Raw genomic sequence first — 16882 nt, forward strand, 5'->3', positions numbered from 1 at the left:
ATGCTAGTACCACTATGATTCATGCCATACCCATCATCTTATCATGCGCCACACACATTCTACTATAGTTACTTATGGTGTATCCATGTGATTTCTGTATCACAAGTGCTTTAAGAAATTGTTTCAAACTCCTGAGACTTGGGTGTCTCCATTGTCCTCTGGAGGATTGTCCTCTGCAAGATTAGGTGGTCAGAACTGGTTCCTTGAGCACAGTGATCATTTGTCCCAGTGCTATTGGGCATTTCCAGCAAAGTGCTTTCTGAAATATCATTCAAAGTACATCTTAGAGTGAACCAACTTTCCCATATCTAGTGTCTTCTAATCTGATTACAACCCACAGAATTTTACACCACCGGAGTCAACATTTTAATTAGATTTACATTCATCTAGATATTTTTATGTAGATGATTTTAGCTTATCTTTAGTTTGATGGCTGATCAGATAATTATGTCTGAAGAACTAAACCAAATTTTGGGTTACATCACTGCTTAGCTAAATTTAACCCTAATACATGGGAAATGCTACAAGGGTACTTGTTGGAGTTTAATTTGGTGAGTGTAGGGTGATTTTTAAATATACGTTTTAAAAACCTATTTAAAAAAAAAAAATGAAATTTGTTCTCAACTAGATTTTGTTAGTGTCCTCATCTTTGGTTGGTCAGATAGATAACTGTAATACACCTCTTACTGCAATACCCAATCAAGCTCCAGTAAGTATAAGAAAAGGTGGTAGTTAAATATATCATTAATGAAAGATTGACAATTTATTAATACAGGTGAAACAAATTTTTAAATACGACTTTACATAAAAATATACAAGAATATACTCTGCAAATTTAATGGTAGTTTGGGATGCTTTTAAAGCGTATCATAACCGCCCAGAGTCCCTCCTTTTGGGGGGAGATGGGCGGTCATAAAATTTGATAAATAAATAAATAAAACATCACGATTGGATTATTGTTTATGATTCATGGATAAAGAAAAAAATGAGAAAATTTGGAAAACAAAGTTAAGGAACTGTTGAATATGCAGATGTATATGTATATGCAAGGCATTGTATACAGTATATACTAAGTGGAATTATATAAACTTCTTATGTTTGCTAAGTTGTAAGTTAATTCTTTTTATGCACTTGAAACAGAATATTCACTGAATCTTATAAAGCAAAGATCTTGGGACCAAGAGGAAGAGGAAAAAGGGTAAATTATTGGCTTCTTGATTGAAACCACAACAACAAAGGAAAATTTCAAACGATCTGTACTCTCAACTACTTATTTAAGTTACTGAGAAATTCTTTTAAAAAATTGTTTCCCCAAAGATAACACATTATCAGGCTCTTTATTTAGCAGCTCTTTTATTCTTTCAGGAAATAATAAACAACATTAAATACATGAAAAATGGAAGGGCTCCCAATGCTGATGATTATCCTTTTGAGTGGTGTACAACATATATTGATTGTTGGAGGTTTATAATTATGCTTTTCTGACTTCCTTGTTTAGCCAGGGTTATTGAGACTGGTAAACTTCTGCTGATTGTACAAACTATCATCTGATTTTTTTCTTAGATGTTGATGCTAAAGTTTTGACAGCAAAATTGCTATCAATTATTCATTCTGCACAACCTGGTTTTATGAAAGGAGAACCAGCCTCACATGATAGTAGACTATTAGTTTGTATTTTAAATATATATTCAGAAAAAATGAATTCTGCAGTGGTGGTTGGTTGGATGCAGAAAAAGCCTGTAACACATTACAGTTCTAATTTCTGGAGGATGCTTTAGCTAAATATGGATTTCTTTTGTATTAATTGGATTACAGTGTACTATTCCCATTCTTTGGCCAGGGTTATCACAAATGAAATTATTTCATTGAGGATGCTCATTATATTTTAATTTGATACTAGAATTACTGGCTTGTCTTGCCCAATAGGACAAGGACAATCAGGGTATACAACTGACTGGAGTTAAACACAATAACATTTACTGATAAGGATTAACAATTTGATAAATATCAGGTTACTAAATTAAATGGGGTAAGACTCAAATACTTTCCATAGGCTCTAATATATTTAAGAAAATTGGTAACATGGGTATTTTGTTTGGGATTTAAATTCTTGGAATTATTAATCCAAATAAAGGTTGTTTGCAGATGTAAACATCTAAGATTCTTTACCTCAGATCAATATTAATATAAACAAATGTTTAAAAATCCCAATGGGTTTATGGGAAAGAAATGTTAAAATGAATATTGCTTCAAGATTTGTTCCTGTATGAATACTTTTAAGGTATTTTAAACAGATTGATGAATTATTAAACATGCTTCTAGGGGAAGGAACCCTCTCCCCTGATTTACTTTATCCAAAGTATGGTTTCCATATGATGGGTGGGGGGTGGGATACATTCATCACTGGGCAGACCTTTTGACTTCTATCTCTTTATGTAACTCACATTTTTTAATTGCAGTACAGGCCCAATAATAAAGTTATCATATTACCTTTCTTATATCTTGGTGGTGGCCTTGGTTCCTTTTAATGCAAAATTCAGTTATATTTTCAGTATTAAGAGCTGTCAGACACAGATGGAAGTTGCTGGAATGGAAATGTAGTAACTTTGACCCTTATTCCTATGATACATTTAGACTCTAGGATAATCCTAGTTTGAGAATTTCAAGTAAATTCTTTCCTTCCTCCCTGCCCCCCACCCTTTAATGGGCTAACATTACCATGTTTAATACTTCAGATAACTTTATTGCTAGTCATGTTCAGTTAAAAGATAATCTGATTACATGATTTGGACCAGGCAGGTCCACCCATATTTGGATAGATCTGCAAGAACTTTTGAATTAAAGAGCTGGAAGACCTGTCAGGCTTTTTCACAATACTCTATCGGGGAAAACCAATGGTTAAAAAGAAGTATATTTCTTAAAGTGAGATTAATTAAATGAATCAGTTTTTGTACATATTGGACACATCAGAGGAGGTTTAGAAAAGGCTGGTTAATTTTGTTACGCTGTAAGGATAGGATGATGGAGGGGAATGTTACATATAGGATATGGGCTTGCCCCAGTGTTGTTCTATTTCGGTTAATATCCATATATTTGCTAATATGGCTTTGGGAAGGATAACATGGTTTAAAGCTGTTAATGTGACCAAAAAATTGAAATGTATCAAGCTTGAGGCATAGCAAAGACATTTTTGTTGTGATGGAAAGGGCTACTCTCGATATATAATCTTGGGCTCTATATATAATCTTGGATACTATCAATATGCAGGAATACTGTTTGGTGTTAGTCTGTGAAAGTTTAAATGCAGCTTTTAAAAAGACTTTGTTTTGTATAATAGAGCAGTAAGATTTATTTTTCAAGTAAATGGGCACAGGATTGTAGCCATGCAATACTAAGGGCCTTTATTTATTTATTTTTCATTCATTCATTCAATTTCAAGGAGCCTTGCTCCTTGAAACGCAAGATAGTCATGAGATGTAATCATGTTCCTATTTATTTAGAAATTAGTTTGCCTGTGTTAAATGGGGCTTCCTGTGTGCTAAGCAAGCACAGAATTGTGCCTTAGGAATACAGAAAGAATTTTAATGTAATACAGATTTTAGTTTTCCTGACTAAAGCAAATACAAATAAATACATGAATTATGAATGCATAGATTATCCCCCAATTAGAGATTTATCAATTTTACAGCCTATGTAAAAGCATAGAAGAGTAATCTGAATGCATAACTAGTGTGGGTACAAGAAAATATTAAAACTGGAATCAGTGGAAAGACACATCATGCACTTACATAGCAGTATGGCCAAGAAGTCCAATTTTATCATCTGTCATTCCTCTGACCTACAATCTCCCAAAGACGTACTAAACCTGAATCTCTAGTCGGAGAAAAACATAATCCTCTCCAAATGAAAATGAAGTTACAATAATCTATTAAAATGGCCAATACTGATTTAAATAGATACAGCTTTTGAAATGATCAGCAATTTTCACTGAATAGTTAATGTAGCAATTTGAATATAATTTTAGTTGGTAAATTGTTACTGAATCTAAATTATCTCCGGTGTCCGCTGGAGAGAGGAAGATGTGATCTAAACTGAATCCGAGTCCTATTCCTGCTCCCCCAATCTGTTCTTACTGGCTGAGGCACCGCATCAGACCAGTGGTAGAGCTGGTGTTTGGGGGACCCAAGAGAATAGGAAAAGAGAGACCTTGGTTGTATTAAGAGCTTTCGATAAATGCAACTAGACTTTAGTGATGCATATTTAAGTTCAGGCATGGCCATGAACAAACCTGATAGATTCGATTATGCTGTAATACTTCTCCATTTTTAAAACAGGCCCTTAAGGTTACTTCAGAGTTGTTAGGAGGATGAATCATGCTTGTGAAGCATTTTACATGGACAGACTACATTAATGATAAACAAACAATATCTGATGTTTGTAGTTAACATGAAGAATCCCAGCCTAGGCTCCAACCACTCAACAAATATTCCAGGAATGGGGGAAAAAAGTCTCTGCTGTAGCAATTCCTTTATTGGGAATTTGAATTTAAAAAATAGCATGGACGCTTTAGGATTATTAGATTTTTCATCAGGCAAAGGGGGTAGCAGGCAGAACTAAAAGGTGCTCATGGTCTGAATATCTATTTTTCCTCGTTTCCTTCATGTTTATTTACAATTGTGTCTGAAGAGTCCTTACTTTCCTTAATATTTGATTTTTTTTTACCAACATTGTTGTGTTCTGCTTATCACTTTTGATCCTTTTTTGAAAACAGATTTTCTCCACTCATTGGTGAGGATCCAATGCAAGACAGCTACGAAGTTTTTTTTAAGTTGTTCCCCATCTCATGGCCTCTAGGTGTGCTGGTTGAAACTCCCATAATCTCTACCAGCCCCACCTTTGGGAAGGCTTTTGAGATCAACACTGAGAATATCTGGAATTCCAAGAATAGCATGACATTCTCTTACAGCCATCACTGCAAAACAGAGTGGTCAAACTCCCTGGGATCATTCTGCTGCATTTTCTGCAGTGTCTCTATCAGATGTTTTCTACGTTATGAGACTATTGTGTGCCGAGAACCCTGTGGATCCAATGGAAGAGCTCAATAGCTTCTGAGTTTATAGTAAAGTACACTGGTTTATTTAGTTGATATGTTTCTTTACATAATGCAGAAAACACATTTTAAAATAATTATATAAGGACATAAAAACACATCAGTGGTTGGTGAACACTTTTTAATACAAGGTTTTCTCCCACCATTACAGTGTCTAGTGGCATAAATAAACAGCACTGGTGCTTAGGGGAAACCGGCTGATGAGAATGCCATTGTTATTATTCTGTTCACTGCCCCTTCGCCTCCAGTTTCTATGGTGACAGGTAGGCCCAGGCCTGAAAATGTTTGCGCTTGCGCGTGACCAGTAATAAAGTGGTATCAGTTGCTAGGGACGACGGCACTGTTTGGAAGGCCCTTCAAGCTTGCAGCATTTAGGCTTAGGAGGCTGTCTGTTGATAAAGTGGGGGACATCCTGAAATGTGGGCCTGCCAGTAGAGATGTTGGCACCAAACTCCTAGCTCGGGGGGGGGGGGCAGGGGTATTTTACTAACTTACTCCCAGTATCTGTCCAAATGCACTGTGCCTTACCTGATGCCGCTTAATGATCTTCCCTTGACCTTCTCTTTTGGGTGGGGAGAAGAGTGCCAGGGCCTGTCTTTACAGCAGGCACAGGACAATATTCAAGCACCAGGGATTGGGGGCACAAAGGAACTTTCTAGGACAAATCTATTCTATCATCCTCACTTCAACACATACCCTTCTAGCCCTCCCAGAGTGCGGGCAAAAATGCAGATCCACGGGGGAGAGCAAAATTAACATTTGTTTTCAGGTTTCAAACCCTGCTGGCATATTTTAAAAGAAGTCTGATGAAAAATGCCACCCGAGCAAGTTCAGAGGTGCAGGTCATTTAGCCATTCATCCACTAGCGTGTTAACTGGCCATGTCAGCACACAAACATACTTTGCAAAACAGTCAATATGGCTTAGAAGTGTCTGCTTTGTGTGCAAAGTCAGCCAGAGGCTGCCCAGCCCCCAGCCAGGGGATGGACTCATTATTGCAAAAGGTTTTTCCTCCCTCTAGTGTACCCAAAATAGTCTCAAAGGACAAGAAAAAAAAAATCCATGCGTAAAACGATTTTGTCTAAAGAAAAAAAGCTGGGAGCAACCCTGAGAGTAGCTCCAACTTCCCAGAAGGAAGTTCAGTTTTTTAAAAAGGCAAGAAACTGAGACATGGCTCTAATATTTAAAACAATGACTATGAAAGACCAAAAAAGAAAAAAAAATGCAACATGAGCATAGCATCAGACTCACTGAATTGATACTAAGAAGCTAAGCTCATACAAACTGCTGGCAGCATTACCACTATTATTTTTTTATAATTAATAAAATTTGACGCTGTATCAAAAATTTAGTAAAAAAATTAGAGCTGAGAGTTCACTGATGCTTACTAGGAACTGTTTCTGGCATTTGTTATTACTTTTCCCATACGCCAGACAGGTTCTATTGCGTCTGTATGCAATAGAAAACAGGGAGTGAGCCAGGACAACCCAAACGGTGGGGGGACAAGGGGTTGTTCCAATACGGTGGGCCCCGGAGGGGTTCATGTAAGGAAACTGCATTATACTACGTAAAAATATTGCATCTTCACCAAAATACCTCAAGAGTGTTTCAAAAGCCAAAGCATACCTTCCAGATGGAAAAATCTCAGTGCAGCACCATGACCCTTTGCAGTCTACAGATACCACTGTCGGGCCTCCACGTTCCAAAAGGCAGCGACATTACATCCATAATTCTGCTTTTCGATAATGGCAAAGATACTTCGAACGCCACTGTTAAAGGTATTTGTGCCATCTGTCCAGCAACAGCAGGCTAGAGAAACAAGAGCTCTATAATTTGCAGAAAGGACCCCAGGTGATGACTAAATTGTATAATATGTGAAAAAATAGGATTCCTTTGATTAAAAAAAAGATGGTTCCTCAGCCTGATTGGCATTGGAAACACCCTTTGAGCTTATTTGTAGTAAAGCACTTCGCTCCTTTCCCAAATCTATACATACAAGTTTCGGTAACAGCAATTAAGTGTAAAAACTTAATATTGACCTCATAAAGTCCTTTAAATTTAATTCTTAGGCTATGTTTCATGTTATGCCCTGTAGCTAGACACAAGTGAATAGAAAAAACAGTACAGTTAGTTTTAAAGGCAAACAGCAGAGACCCAGTGTGCCACCCCTAGTGCTGCCTGCATGTCCAGTCTCCCTTTGCACAAGATGCTTTGAGACGCCTGCTGTCAGAAATATTTTGAGCCAAGAAGATTTTTTTTTCTATGAATAAACAAAACATAAGCTGTTAGGCAAAAATAAAATCAGTGTCCCAAAAGTTCCACAAGCACTCTGGTTTTGCAAATGTACTCGGAGAGGGCCTGCTGGGATCAGGCAATGTTTGAGGTTCTGAAAGTTGGTTTTCTAGTTGGCAACAGATTTGCAGGCCACTGATCCCTACAGATAACACTGGTGTGGAACTAAAGGCTCCATCTCCGCAGCTGTCTCAGGTCCATTAAGGAGGGACGTAGGGAGGTGGAGACCTGTATGGGGTCATGTTCTTCGGGCGGGAACCTTTACCCTCCATGGGTGTTGTGAAAGGAGGGGGAGGCTGATAGGGAGGGGCATTAGGGTCTTCATCCCGCAAAGGTGTATACTCTCCTGTGACATCTTGGTTCAGTGGGGTGGTTTCTGGCATAGTTTGATTTGGATACTCAGGGGGAGGGAGAGGAGCTTTTTCTTCCTGCAGAATCAATGGCATGCTAGAGGAAGGGGGAGGTTTGGAGTCATCCAGCTCATCTGCAAAGATTATTGGTACTCCTTTCTTGATAAAGGTGGCCTGGTCTTCTATAGTGAGTTTGCCTTGTCTCTTCTTGCGATAACAAATCATAGCAATAATGCCAGCTATAAGCAAAATTGCTGCCACTACTACTGCAGGAATCACTGTGTGCAGGTAAACATCATCTTCACTTGTCTTTTCTGGATCTCGTGGAAGCACAACTGTAGGAAGTACAGTTGTAGGGAGCCCATCTCTAGTCACAGGAATAAACTGAATGTGTCTGCAGCTACCGGCACCAACTACAGAAATATTGATGGGCCTAAATTCTGGTTCCAGAGTATTTGAAAAAACTGTGCTTGGAACTCCAGAATCATCAGAAATTTTTCTACTCAAGGTGCGAATCTTTTCTTCGGGGCATGGATCCAAAGGCAGAGTATTATTTGTCCATTCAACTACAATAGAGCCTTTGCCAATATTCTGTATGGTAATAGTGCTACTGTTTCTGTCACCAAGAGCAAATGCCAACTTCTTTACCAACATAATTTTCTTATGAATGTCATTGGCTACTATGTTATGGTCTCCATGGAATCTGGCCTTAAATTTAACTGGAGGTATCTCATCATCTCCAAGAGTGTGGACAAATATTTCAAAAGCATCCACAGCTGAAAGGCCACCTTTGTCTGTAGCATGCATAAAAAACTCATGCCTGCCTTCATGGGTGTGATTAGGTAATCCATACATTAGCTGACTAGTGCTATTGAACTGCACCCAGGAGTTTTCTTCCAATGGTTTCTCGTTTTCTAGTTTCATAGTCAGTTGTAGCTTATCGGTGGTAGTATCTTCTTTGTCATAGAAAGTGTCTGAAGGTATTTTGAGCTCGAAGTATGTGCCCACCCATGCATCTACCCTGTCAATATGGTTTTTCAACACTGGTGGATCATTGGGCACACGTGGAATTCCAATTGCAGTGGTGCGAATACGAGTTGGTGGTGAAACTGTTTTCTGTTCAACAAGGCTTGGTTTGGTAGTCCGAGGAGGCTTTGGAGGTCGAGGAGTTTTTGGAGGTCTTGGTCTTCGTGTTGTTCCTGTATCAGTTGTTGATGGTGTTGATAGTTTTGGAGTTGTTCCTTTGGGTTTCTTTGTTGTGGGAGGTGTAACAACGGCAGTAGCTTCTACCTGCCCAGTCATTGTTGGTCGAATCTGGCCAGGAGTAATAGTGCCTATTTCCACTGTTCTGGTTGGCTGAACTGGGGCAAGGGTGGGTGTCTGAACAATAGCACCTCTTGTTCTAATAGTAACTGTGGGTTTCTTAGGCAATGGTACAGGCTCTCTTACTGGAGGTGCTGCCGTTTCAGTAGGAGGTGCAATGGCTGGAGAGGTTGGTGTGGGAACAATTCTAGTTGGTGGTTCTTGGGGGGCAGTTGTTGGAGGTCCAACAGCAGTCACAGGTGTTGGTGTAGCATTAATCTGCCGTCTTATTCTCTTTGGAAGATTAGGTTTCTTGTTTGCAATGTGCCAACCAACCACAGGGTAACCAAGATGAGCAGACATTGTTCCTTCCTTAGCTGGAGATTCAACATTACTTATGTTGGGAACACTGTTTTGGCTCAAGGAACAGCCCAGTTTCCATGATAGCAAGGCTCCATTTTCCACCACCTTCTTAGCATTCCCTGGTCCAGCCATGAAGGCTGACATGTCAAAGAGTCTATTATTTACAACAGGAACTAATTTCATGTTATAAAGTTCCACTTCTGAGAAGGTTTTCATTCTGTTCAAAAGTTCAATCCTCTGCTTTGGTGTCATTTTTGTTAAGTCAGCATCCAAAATTACAGTCAAGATGGTGACTGGCTCCTCGGCACTACACACAAATGGTGATGCTTCATTCACCTCTTGTAAAGCCACCCGTACTGACTGAGGTTCATTATGATCTTCTGGGTGAACTTCAATTGAGAAGACATTGGTGGTTTGGGGCACATAGCTTCCATTAGATACCAGATGCACTGCAGTCACTGAGATATAATGAATGCCTTTATCTGTCTCAAGTGGGAGACCTTCCAAGGTCCTACTCTCAGGTTCCCAGTGCAACCAAGAAGGTAAGGATTCTTTTCCAGCTTCAGCAATCTATTAAAGAGAGAAAAATGGATAGCTACATCACTTTTTAGAAAGTAGTAATACACTATATGCAAAACACATTTTAGAAATTCTCCTAACAAGCAGCTACTGAAGGAAAATATGGATGCTGTTGAAAAGCTACAGGAAACTGAGATTTTGTATCTTCCCATATGCCAAAGCTGTGAAATTCTCTGGCTTACTATGAATTAATTCTTCCTGCCAGAAAAAGGCTAAACAAATCATAGAAGGTCCTTCTCTGGTTTGTTCATTAACCTGTGAACTGGAATCTCTGGTTTCTTTTTGCCAAACAACTCAAGCCTTTTGACTCTAGTTTTTAGCAGGGAAACTCCTGCTTCACTGATTATTTATTTATTTATTATTCAAATTTTATCACCGCCCATCTTCCCCAAACAGGGGGACTCTGGGCGGTTTACAATAAAAACAGTAATAGTAAACAGACCATGGTAGGTTTTTGTGGTTTGTTCAGCAACTATTACTACCATTCTAGTGGGAATGGCTGAGTTGCCAGCCCACTACTTCTTCACAGTAAACCAAGAATCCACAAAATACCAGAAATCCATTAAAGCTGTTCCTTGTAAACAAGCACTTGGCTTAGTTGCCTGTATTGAGTAAAAATCATCTACCAAGGACTAGATAATCTTTTATACAATTGGAAATACATGAATCCAGAGAAAAAGGTATTTATCTGTCACAAAGAATTAGGATAAAGTCATGCATATGCTTAGGCATTTGCTGTGGAGTCTTAACTTTCATAGGCTTGTTTGGGAGACTGAGTTAACATTACAGTTTAATATATCCCGAACCCACATAATTAAGCTACCTCTTGGAGGATAAGTTTCTTTGTGATTGGGCAGTTTCTTAAAACAAAGTGCTTGATCCTGCAGCAATGCAAGAGTCCTGGTGTAAAAATAATAAACACTGAAGGAATCTGGGCTGGCTTTTATACTGTGCTGATTGAAAACATGTCACAGTGACAACAGAACAGGACTTAATCAGTGACTGTGTGGCATAGAAGTTTGAGAATTTACACAAAACTGAAGGATAATTTGGATATTGTTCATTTCCTAGCACCATCCACACATGTATTCAAAGGCATCAAAACATTCATACTTCAAGTAAATAATTTATTCCATTTCTATCCAACAATCCAAGCAACTCTCAGCTTTTAAAATGAATTACCCAGTTTTTCAACAACAACAATATACAGAAGCCTCTGCTATCTTTGTCAAGTAGACAAAAACAATTTTAAAACTGCCAGTACAAATAAACCACTGAGCCTGCTCAACTACTAAAGTGACCAAATGGGTCTTTTCAAAGAATGTTTCAACTTTTCTTGTAGGTGATATCCATATTCCCTCAGGCTTTTGGGCTGGGAGGTTAACTGAGCTCTGTTGGAACTGTTTAGTTCTATTCCTATGACAAGAAGTAGAATATTTTTAGACCGTAGACATGTTTATGCTTTTGTGTTTGTCTGTCTTTGGTTGTTGTAATAGTGTGCTTTTGCTTTAGTTTTAATTCTTGTTCACTGCCTAGAGTAACTATATTGTGAGATGAGTAGTGATGTACAATCATGTGAAAAAGAAAGTACACCCTCTTTGAGTTCTATGGTTTTACGTATCAGGACATAATAAAAATCATCTGGTCCTTAGCAGGCCTTAAAATTAGTTAAATATAACCTCAGATGTAAATTGTTTGGAAATGGCCTTATAACCCTTCCCAGATTGATGGACAGCAACAATTGCTTCTCTAAAATAATTGCTGCTGTCTTTACTCTTTGGCATTGTGTTAACACACACACCTGAATGCTCGAGATCAGCAAACTCCTAAAACTTTGGCTTTTATAGAGGTGGTCATACTTGCTGATGATCAATTAATCAAGGGCATTTGATTAGCAGCACCTGGATGCTACTTAGCCTCTTAAAACCTATGGAAGCAATAAGGGGGTACTTAGTTTTTCACACATGGCTTCTCCATTTTGGCAAAATGAATGACACAGTGTAATATGTCATGTGTTGTTGTTCATCTGAGGTTGTATTTACCTAATTTTAAGACCTGCTAAGGACCAGATGATTTTTGTTATGTCCTGATATGTAAAACCATAGAACTAAAGAGGGTGTACTTTCTTTTTCACATGACTGTACATACATTTTTGGCACTGCCACTTTCTAGCATATCCAGCCATTTTCTCCAGGGTATCCTGAATAGGAAACACAAAGTTCTAGCACAAAATAAAGGCTATGTATTGTATATGAATGCCTGAATCAGGCATTTGAAAGGATAAAACAGAGATGGGTTTATTTTAAAAAGTCAGTAATTCTGCTGATCCAACTTAGTTGCAGCCAAATTCTCTAATTCCAAAAATAAATAAATAAATAAATTCAGACACTTGATTTTCTTTCTCTGGAGACCTTAACCATAGTAGCTACAAATTTTAAAGTACTACAGTCTCCAGCATTTATATTTAAGGTCTGAATATTTTTTTCCTAGCCTTTCCTAGAAGTAACTTTATCATGGTGAATATAAAAATGGCTAATTCTAAGAGTACTATGACTAATATGAATGCCTACCCAACATCCTCTGGCCTAATTTAGGAATAGAAGATCTAACACAAGCAAAAATAGCACTTCAATATTCAAGAAGACTCTGATGAGAGTTCATGTAGTTTTCTTCCTTCAATTTCTCTCTTCCATTTTCTCCAAACAGAACCCTGACTCATTCAGCATTTAGCTGCAGGTAGTCCTCACTTAACATCCTTTCATTCACAATCATTAGAAGTTCCAGTGGCACTGAAGGGACTTACAACCAGTCCTCAAAATTCCAGCTGCTGTAGTGCCCCTGCAGTCACATGAACAAAATTTGGGCCCACCTGCATTTACAACTGCCTTTTGACCGCCCTCCTACCTACTGCCCCTGCTGCCTGGCCCTGCCCACTGTGGCTGAGCCACCAGACCATGGGCCACTACTGTACCAGCTGCATTCTTTTTTCACGCCAGTGCAGCCGGGGCCTTCTTTCATGCACCAGGCTCCTTTCGTGAAAGAAGGCCCTGGACAGGGCACAAATGGTAGCCTGGGGAAGGGCATGAGAAAAGCCTCAGCTGCACCAGTGCAAAAGAAGGTGGTGCAAAAGAAGGCCCTGGGCGGTACAGTAGTGGCATGCAGTGCGGCGGGCAGGGCTGGGTAGTGGGGGCAGCTGGCGATAGTGGCTAGGCGGGCGGGCAAAAGGGCAGAGATGGGGAGGGAGATAGATGGGTGGGAGGAGTTAAAGAGGTGGCTCAGGGCTGGGAGGGACCAAGCTGGGAATGGCTTGGATTAGGGTGGGTCCTCTCCTAGCAACCAGTGGGTTTTGGTTAACGATGGCAATGGGGACTGCTGGGATTGCTGTCACTAAGTGAGCTGGTCATGTGATGTTGCACTTTACAACCACATCACTTAGTGATGGAAATTCTGGTCCCAATTACCATCGTTAACTGAGGACTACCTGCATTTATTTTGCATCTCTTTGTCTTCCAATCTGATAAGAATGGAAGAGAATAATGAATAAGGTTTGTTTCCTAGGATTCCGTCATAATTTTACTTCTCCTATGAGAAGCTTTCTCAGGCAGTAGATTGGTATCTGCATAATTGCAAATCATCCCACTTTTTATTTCTGTTTGCCATTAGAACAACTGATTGTCTGAGAACCTGCTAATGTGTTTCCTCTTTCTAACAGAGATGGAAAAGGAATTGCAGACATGTTCTCTTAGAGTTGGTATATTTAAACCACCTTAAATGCAACCATAATTTATTAACAGCACCTTCTACAGATCAGCTACAGTATAACATAGGATTAATCAAGTTAGAATAAGATTATTTGTAATACTCATTTCATCTAGTCATGCAAACTAAACTTTTGTTTCTATCTAATCAGGTGATCAAAAATATAGCTCCAACAGAGCCTTCCTTGAATTCACTCATATTAGAGAGACATTTGGTCTCAAGATGGGTATATTTGCAGCAAACCTGTTCCAGATTTAAAGAAAGTGAATTTTAATAAACACAGAACAGGGTTCTATGGCAGGAGAAACTAATGGGGAAAGGAACTCAGTATGGATGGGAGTTCCTATCTTCAGGTGACACAAAACTGGGAGGAATACTAAAAGACAGAAATGAAAGTTCAAAATGATAAGTTAGAGACTGACCTGAAAGAAACAATGTAAATGTTTAAAAGAAAAGAGCAAAGACCTTCATTTGGGAAACAAAAACTAAATGCATGAATATAGGATGGGGATACCTGGCTTAGTAATGGGGCAGGGCTTTAATCCCACCTGCCATTTTGACACTGTTGACCCCCCCGTCTCTGTGGTGATGGTATTGGTGAAAATCTGAGTTGACCATGTCATATGAGCCAGTAATATAAAGGCAAATACAATTTTAGGCTCATCAGCATAAACGTAATTTCCAAATCACAGGAAGTAATCATGTCACTTTATTCTGCAACTGAACAGATCCCATCTGAAGTATTGTGTCCAATTCTGGGCACCTCTTTAACAAGAATTTAAAAAAAAATGGAAATGATTCAGAAAAGGGCTAAGAGGGTGACCAAAGGATCAGAAACTATGAAGAGAGACTGAACGAGTCGAGTATATTCAATTCTGAGAAGATGGGAATAACATAGTACTCTTCTAATCTTGAAAGCATGTTACACAGAAGAATGTCAAAATCTATTTTATTCCAGATTGCAGGACACAGAATAATGGATTTAAGTTATAGGAAGGCAGATTCTAGGTGAATGTAAGAAAAACCATCCTAACAGTAAGAGCAGTTTGAAAATGGAACCAGTTTTTCAGATACACGATGGTCTCCCTTCTTTGGATAAATTTAAATAGAGGCTAGACAGTGATCTGTCTGGGATACTTTAATCTGGATTCCTGCACTGAGCAGGAACAATGGCTTAAGTGGCCCTTTCCAACTCTTATGATTCTAAATGAGAAGTTTAACTCATAGAGTTTAGAATTAGAATCCTTGAAATAGTGGATGCGTGTGCTCATTTAAAAAAAACCTTCAAATGCACAATTCAAGGAGAAAAATAAAATTATCTTTATATACATTATTTGTTTGTAGAAAGTGAAAATGTCTGGCAACTTCATTTATCATGCAGCTGATCTGAGTACCTTTCATTTGACTGATCACAGCATTATAAAAAAGATGGCTGTTTTTATAAACATTGATAGACTGTGGTAAAATAAAAGCTTGTGTAAATGTATGCAGATTAGCATCATGGATTCAGCTTAACATTCCATTCATTTCACTAGATGTGCCTTTGGGTTGCCCTTTAAAAGTTCAAGATTCTTTAGAAACACTCCACAATGAAATGAATTATAAGGAAAACACTGGGGAGATAGCTATTCTCTCAAATCTTGTCATAATTCTAGACTACAATCAATTCTTCTTCAGAAATACATAGTTACATTCAATTAAAGCTAAAATGGAAGCACCACAAAGCCAGTGTATTGTATCTGAAGTGGAAGAACAGATGCTAAAGAACCATGAGAGCTTCTAGCATGTCAGTACTGCCAGCTCTTGGGGATTTACAGCACTGGAGGCACTACTTTTCATTCAATCCTTGTATCTGTGATGACCAAGAGTTGAATTTATAGACCTTTAAAAAAAAAACTTCCCATATTTGCAAATTGGAAAAATGTGGTATTTGGCAATCTGAGTTTATTTATTTGGTATTTCATTACCTCACTGTTAATCATTGTGATACAAAATATTTGCAATATATCATACATTATGTAAATAAAATGGCCCCCAAACTCTTAACTTGAGAAGAAAGCTACTAACTCTAGCAATCCCTTATAAAATGCCACTACTCACTGTGTACTACATGGACTGCTTAATGAACATCATCATAAATTAAAACCATTAGTAGAGTTATACTCTACTAAACAAAATTTCTCCTCTTGCCTCCCTATAGTCACTTGTAATGTAGGAGTTTATGGAGTGCTGCTTTTGGAAAAAAAAATACAGTTCCTGACAACACATAATCCTGTATCTAGTTAAAATTAAGCTCATCTGAAAGGTTCACCTTTTATTTAAAAACAGTAAGGTTACAGTTAAATAGTAACTAAGGAATGAATAGCCTTTGAGCCATAGCAAATGGTGGAAGTACGGATATTAGAAAGTTTGTACATGAAACATTCTGACAGGTTTTGGCTTGGATGAAGTCACTTTTTTTCTGCTGGTACTAAATAGGCTGCTCATTTATTAGCATTCAATATAATAATAAACACATTTTCATTATATCAGAAAATGCAGCAAAAAATCCAGATGTGCACATAGATCCAGTGTTTCCACACTGGGTCGCTAACTTAGTTTTCCCAACATACAACACCCTGGAAATTCTACCATACCATGTAATGTTGAGTAGGAAAAATATGGTGGGCTCCCTAAACATACATGGAATTGTTTCACAGCAAAGATCACATGAAATAAATCTCTGCAAGTTATTAGAGAGAATGTACTTCTTTCCAGCAAAACAGGCATGTGTATAATCTCCATATTCCTAAGTCTGGGAAGAGTGTACCTTTAAGATGAATTCTTTCTTAGAAGATAAGAAAGTTCCTCAATTTGGTATAAAAATGCCATCCTTCTAAAAAATAGTTTAGCACATTTGGATCTTGGGTGCTCTGCAGTGAAAGTTCATACTTAACTATATGAAGCCTATCTTTATTTTGCTGCTAGAAAGTACATGGCAAAAGTCCAGTCCCGTGCTTGCTATTCTAGAACAAGTAAATTCCTGCTATAAACATAAAGACAGTATGCATGAGTAGCAGGAGAAGAATTTAGCTTTGTGTGTGCTGAAAAGGAATGTACTGAATATACATATCACCTAAGTGTTTAGT

The 16882-nt window shown here is 38.3% G+C and overlaps 1 protein-coding gene across 1 annotated transcript in view; it reads right to left on the bottom strand.

Moving 5' to 3' along the window:
• Positions 1-1884: 1884 nt before the first annotated feature.
• DAG1 (dystroglycan 1) overlaps positions 1885-16882 on the bottom strand; it is a 96203-nt gene continuing 81205 nt past the window's right edge. The window contains exon 3 of the mRNA XM_063292019.1: positions 1885-9986. Within this exon, the coding sequence (XP_063148089.1) occupies positions 7602-9986 (2385 nt within the window). The 3' untranslated portion in view covers positions 1885-7601. The remainder of the gene's footprint in view (positions 9987-16882) is intronic.

Source organism: Candoia aspera, chromosome 2 (genome assembly GCF_035149785.1).
Source record: "Candoia aspera isolate rCanAsp1 chromosome 2, rCanAsp1.hap2, whole genome shotgun sequence".
In the NCBI taxonomy this organism is placed as follows: Eukaryota; Metazoa; Chordata; class Lepidosauria; order Squamata; family Boidae; genus Candoia; species Candoia aspera.